The 6,000-nt window shown below is 37.8% G+C and overlaps 1 protein-coding gene across 7 annotated transcripts in view; it reads right to left on the reverse strand.

Annotated features, from left to right (window-relative positions):
- The window catches only part of TANC2 (tetratricopeptide repeat, ankyrin repeat and coiled-coil containing 2), a 365,238-nt gene that overhangs the window by 114,877 nt on the left and 244,361 nt on the right, over nucleotides 1-6,000 (reverse strand). For all 7 annotated transcript variants that reach the window (XM_059379772.1, XM_059379770.1, XM_059379769.1 and 4 more), the window contains one exon: nucleotides 4,040-4,165. In XM_059379772.1, coding sequence (XP_059235755.1) covers nucleotides 4,040-4,165 — 126 coding nt within the window. The remainder of the gene's footprint in view (nucleotides 1-4,039; nucleotides 4,166-6,000) is intronic.

Here is a 6,000-nt window from a genome sequence, read left to right on the forward strand (position 1 = left end):
AATCATAATTATTTAATATTCAGAGGTTACTTGTCTTTTTCCATGTTCATTCTCTCACAAATGTATGGCAGAATTTTCCAGAGCTTATGTGATATTAACAAATAATGGGTCTACTATTGTTTTTGAGAAATGAACAGATACTTTAACACTTTCTCAGTTTTAACTTCTAATATGGCAAATATCAATAAATATAACTCACATAAACACAAGCTTTTAAGGTCCTCAGTAATTTTTTTAAGTGTATAAAAGGGTGCTGATACCAAAAAGTTTGAGAACCACCACTCTAAACAGAATAATGCAAGAATGTCTGTGTGAAGTGCCCAAAAAGTGTTTGCTACTTATTTGTTTAGACATATCCTCAAAAGATATTATTTTAGATAATCTCCATGCTGGGAATCAGTCAAGTAAATTCAGTAGCCAGCAGATACACTACAGTATATCTGACCATTAACTACCTTCTCTGAAGATCCGGGGTCATTTAAAACCCATCACTTGTGATAATTGTGATAGAAAAACTATTTCACTATTTCATAGGACTTGTTTGAGTAATATTTTAAAGTATAGAAAGATCTATCTCTAGTGTAGAAGATTTATCTTAGATACCACAAAAGGTTTCAATCACATTATTATTTTTCTGGGGTAAAGTTGTCTTATTTCAACCACAGCCAGAAGAAAAATATGTAAGACCAAAATATGACTGAAATTTGTATGTCTCTTTAAATAAAACAGAAACCATGATGTGACATGTTTTCTAAAATTATGCCAGGAAAACAATATGATACTGTTTCTACGATGAAGTACAATGTTTGGGTATAACAAGCACAAATTATAAAGGCTTGCCAAGCAGGTCTATAGAAACACAATGGAAGTCAATCTAAGTTTGCTTTCCTTTCTTGTTAATGTGTTTTAAGTAATATCAGGAGACAAAGAGTTCATCTGTAAATAGTAATTAAGATAACATGTTGCTTTTTGAGGGAAGATTAGTATGCTAATTTAGAAGGCAAAATATTTCTTAGTAAATACCCAGTCTTACGGATTAAAGTACTCAACGGAATGGCATGTTCTAACCCTTTGGACTGCTGAACAAAAATCTCTTGAAAGAACAACTTTAAGAAACTAAAACACTCCTATCACAGCACCTTTATCAATGGAAAAGCTGCATCTTCAAGTAGTAGTGTAAACAGTAAATTGAGACACTATCTGCAAGAATATAAAATTCGTTTTGGTAGGAATGCATTATTCAGGCAGAGAGCTCTCTGAAGATTTAGGCATGCTTTGAAAATCTTTGAATGCGCTTTGGTTTTACTGAACGCTGAGGCTGAAGCTTAGGGCAATAGCAAAGCTTTTTGTTGTTTTCTGGATATAAGTGCTATCTGGATCTAAGTATCAAGCTCACTAGAATGCATCTGTCAAAGATCTTACTACATCTTTACCTACCAGAGCAGATACACACCATCAAGTATTAAGAAAACCCAACCCTTTGAGAAGGGTTCTCAACAATATATAGCAGCAATCTGTCAACAGATGCTATTTTCTACTTTCAGGCATACCTTGTTTTCTTGTTTCACATGTGGATAATTCCTTTTTTTTTTTAAACAATTTGAAGGTCTGTCGCAACCCTGCATTGAGCAAGTCTACTAGTGCCATTTTCCAAGAGCATATGCTTAATCTTTGTCTCTGTGTTCCATTTTGGGAATGTGTGCACTGTTTTGAACTTTTTCATCATTATTATATTTGTTATGGTGATCTGTGATCAGTGATTATGACTCACTGAAAGCTCAGATGATGTTGCCATTTTTTAAGTAATAAAGTATTTTAGAGATTTAAAAAAAAATTATTTATTTGAGAGAGAGTGAGAGCATGAGCAGGAGAAGGGGCAGAGGGAGAGGGAGAAGCAGACTCCCTTTCGAGCACGGAATCTAACGTGGGGCTCGATCCCAGAACCCTGGGATTATGACCTGAGCCGAAGGCAGATGCTTAACTAACTGAGCCACCCAGGGGCCCCTAAGTAATAAGGAATTTTAAAATTAAGGTATGCACATTTTTTTTAGACAATACTTTTATATACTTAATAAACTACAATATAGTGTAAAGATAACTTTTATAGGTAAAAATCCATTTGACTTGCTTTATTGTAATATTTACTTTAAAACTGCAGTGGTTTGAAACCGAACCCGCAAGATCTCTGAAGTATGCCTGTAGTATGAAATCCATCATTCAATGACTAGCAGAGCACAAAACAGGATAAACAGTGTATGTCTTCCAGCCATGAATAACAAGGTGATGTCAATGCAGCAGATTTTCAGCCAAATCTGAAGGTCTATACAGATCAATAGCTGTATCCAATCTTTTTTTTTTATTTTTTTATTTTTTATTTATTTATTTTTTTTTTTAAAGATTTTATTTATTTATTTGACAGAGAGAAATCACAAGTAGATGGAGAGGCAGGCAGAGAGAGAGAGGGAAGCAGGCTCTCTGCTGAGCAGAGAGCCCGATGCGGGACTCGATCCCAGGACTCTGAGATCATGACCTGAGCCGAAGGCAGCGGCTTAACCCACTGAGCCACCCAGGCGCCCCCAATCTTTTTTTTTTAAATTTGAATTCCAGTTAATGTATAGTGTACAATTTAGTGATTCAACACTTACACAAAACACCTGGTGCTCATCAAGACAAGTGCACTCTTTAATCCTCACCCTCAATTTAACCCATCCTGTCCCTCCCCTCTGATGACCATCAGTTTGTTCTCTACAGCTAAGAGTCTGTTTCTTGGTTTGCCTCTCTCTTTTTTCCCCAATAATCATTCCTTTGGTTCTTAAATTCCACATATGAGTGAAATCAGGTGTCCAAACTTCTTTATTATGGCTATGCATACTGGTTTTGGCACAAATCACTTATTCGGTCTTTTGATTAGATTTATTCAGGCTTTGGATATAACCAATCAATGAGCACTAAGTAGTGCTAAATAGAATTCCACTTCTGAGGCTGGAAATACACAACTGTATACACTAAGCAACTAGCACGTGGCTTAGCTGAAGAAATGGTGAGGAGAATGAATAGGACTGGGAACTAAAACTGACAGGCGTCAACTCACTATAGTCGATGGGAGGTTTGGTAACTACAGCAATACACCCAATTATTTTATGCTCCTAGATGCCCGGTCATCACTGGTAAACTATCAGTACCATGACTTCCAGAATGGACAGCAGGCATGAATATAACCCTTCCTGCGTGAGTTACACATGTTGGCCTATACAGATTAGCACTGGACAAGCGGTGAGGAGGAGAGCAGAGGAAGATGAAAATAATCTAGGAGATATAATTTTTAAAAAGGCACTTGGGATATTAGAACTCTGGATTATGACATACTAGAGAAAGCAGACCACTTTCTGTTAAGGTGATCAGAAATGTTCTGGTTCATTTTGAACAAGTTAGAACCACAAGCAGTGATACCACTAACAGGTCTCTCAGCTAAACTATCTTTGGAAAGGATCAACAAAATGAAAAATCTTTGAAAAGACTGGATTCCTGATGGTAGAAACAAGCAATATGCATAAAAAATGTAAAGAAACTATTGCCTGAGTGGGAAAAGGATAAGTGGTTTAAATGTTGCCAGGGGAGAATTAGAAGCACTGTGTAAAACTCCAAGTAAATAAACTTACTGTATGTCACTGGAAATGGCCTAGGATGAAAACAAAATGAATTCTCCAAGAAACATATGACCATTAGCACCAAGCTCACCAGGGGCACTAGCGCTGAAGTGAACCAAAACCTACTTCTGAAATCTAGGTTGTTTCCTCCATCACCACCTTTACTCTTATTTCTATGGAGAATTTCAAGGGCCAATGTTTCTAACTGTTCAAAATTACAATGTCTATGATGAGTATAATGTATTGGTGTTTATCTTTCTCTTCTATGGTAACATGCTCATTTCTTAAGCGAGGCTTCAGTAACAGTGGAAATAGGAAGCAAGCTTTTTGCTTACTGTCCGTGTCCACTTTTGCCTGGGCATCACCAGGCAAAGCCCTTCTGTAGTTCTAACCTCTTAAATCCTGTTGTGTGCGAGCACCGCCCATGCTCTGTCTCGGCATTCGAAGAGAAGTTCTCAAAGGCGTATGTCTCTGCTCATCCAGGTAAGCAAGGTCCTCCAAGTGGGCAGAGCTTGTGGCTGACAAGACAGAAAAGTTTAGTCAGAATATATAAGTTCAGAACACTTTCAGTTAGTCTCTATCTCCCAAACTTGGGAATCAGAGCTTATTCCAGCATATACATTTACCAAGAGTTTGCAGAACTCACGGTCCTCGTCAGTGTCCCGAACATGTGCGGAGAGAAAATGTCAAGAGTTGTCTTCAGCTCCTTCATCACTATCAACTGCCTGAGGTTATGAAGAGTACTAGCAACAAGCTGGCAAACACACTTGTACCTGACAACAAAAATTATTAGTTTTTGCTTCTTTGGGGTCACAACTACCACTTGTAGAACAAGGCATAAACATCATCAGTGGAGAACCATGTTCCAATTTATATTGAGCTGTAAGAAAAACATGAAGCTCTGTTTCCGACATTTTCCCTTCATGCTAAAGAATGAAATCTGAAAACAATTTTCATGTGTGTGTATCTTTTGGAAAGATAGGAACTAGGACAACAGACAGAGAACTGCTAAAGAGCCTTTAGGGAACTGCCAATGTCCATGAATTCCAAGAAACACTTAATTGCCCTCCAAACATAGTCAGGTATTAAGGCCCCCCATTGCATGTACAAACCCTTTAATCCAGCCACAGGAGAGAGAAGGAAAATGCATGGGTACTGGCAAGCCTATATATTGAGAGCTGTTGGGAACATTCACAATGAACCAAAAAGTGAGGAAACTAAGGATCAGCACTAAAGACAAAACAATTTTTAACAACAACACGCCCAAACTTCTGTCAGAATACAATCATTTAGAGCTTATAAATTATTAATTAAACTGCTGGTTCAGTTTGTTGCTAATTATGTACGACTCTGTGCCAGGGGTTATTCAGTTCTTTGATGGCAATTATTTACCAAGAGTTTACTGTGTGCCAGGCCCTGTTCTTGAGGCCCTCCCTGGCGTGCCTGCCAGTTTACCTCTGGTGACTGTTTTGAGTGGGTGAGAGGAAGCAAAATGAGATCACTCTTGGCTACAGAGCTCTATTGAAGTACTGTCCATATCCCCAGTTGAGGTAAGACACAAACAACGATCTAAGGTGGATTATGACTAAGTGGCACAAAGAAAGTCACAAAGTGCTCTCTGAGCTGAAATGGGGGGACAGGGAAGACAGAGAAAAACAGAACAGAAGTAGAGAAAGACAGAAAAGAGCAAGAGAGAACATGTTCAAGAGATATATATTCCCTTCGTCCTTCAACTACTGCAATAACCTCAGTTACTTAGGTCTGCTAGAAACCTAGACAAAAGGAACTTCTCCAAATTTATAGATATAGTTTCTGTGGGGAAATAAAAGTCTCTGAAAGCTCATCTTGGGAAGTAAACCAAGAAAAGAAAGTCAAATGTCACATTACACATCAGTGGGTGAGAGTCTCAGAGGAGTAGGAGATAATCTTGATCTCCGCATTCTGAAATTAAAACGATGCAGAAGAGATTACTATTTAATCTTTTATTTAAAAACACTGGAGATATGACTCTTACATCATTCCCACTGGGAGAGTAACAGAGGAACAAGAGATGATCTTGATCTTTGCATTCGGAAACTGAAACTATCCAGAAAAAATAACTACAGAATTTTTCATTTAAAAACACTGGGGACAATGACTTACACTATTCCCACTGGTACTCTAATGTGGTTCCATGAATTAGTTCTTTCTTATGTTTATTAGTCTTTCCTGTTTTAATCTAAGTCTGTTTTCCTTTGTATGGTTCTTTGTCTATAGGTGTGTAGCTACCCACCCCCCCCCAAAAAAAAGAAAAGAGAAAGGAGAAGGAGAAGGAGAAGAAGAAGAAGAGGAAGAGGAAGAGGAAGAGGAAGAG

The sequence above is a fragment of the Mustela nigripes genome, chromosome 16, assembly GCF_022355385.1.
Source record: "Mustela nigripes isolate SB6536 chromosome 16, MUSNIG.SB6536, whole genome shotgun sequence".
Lineage (NCBI taxonomy): Eukaryota > Metazoa > Chordata > Mammalia > Carnivora > Mustelidae > Mustela > Mustela nigripes.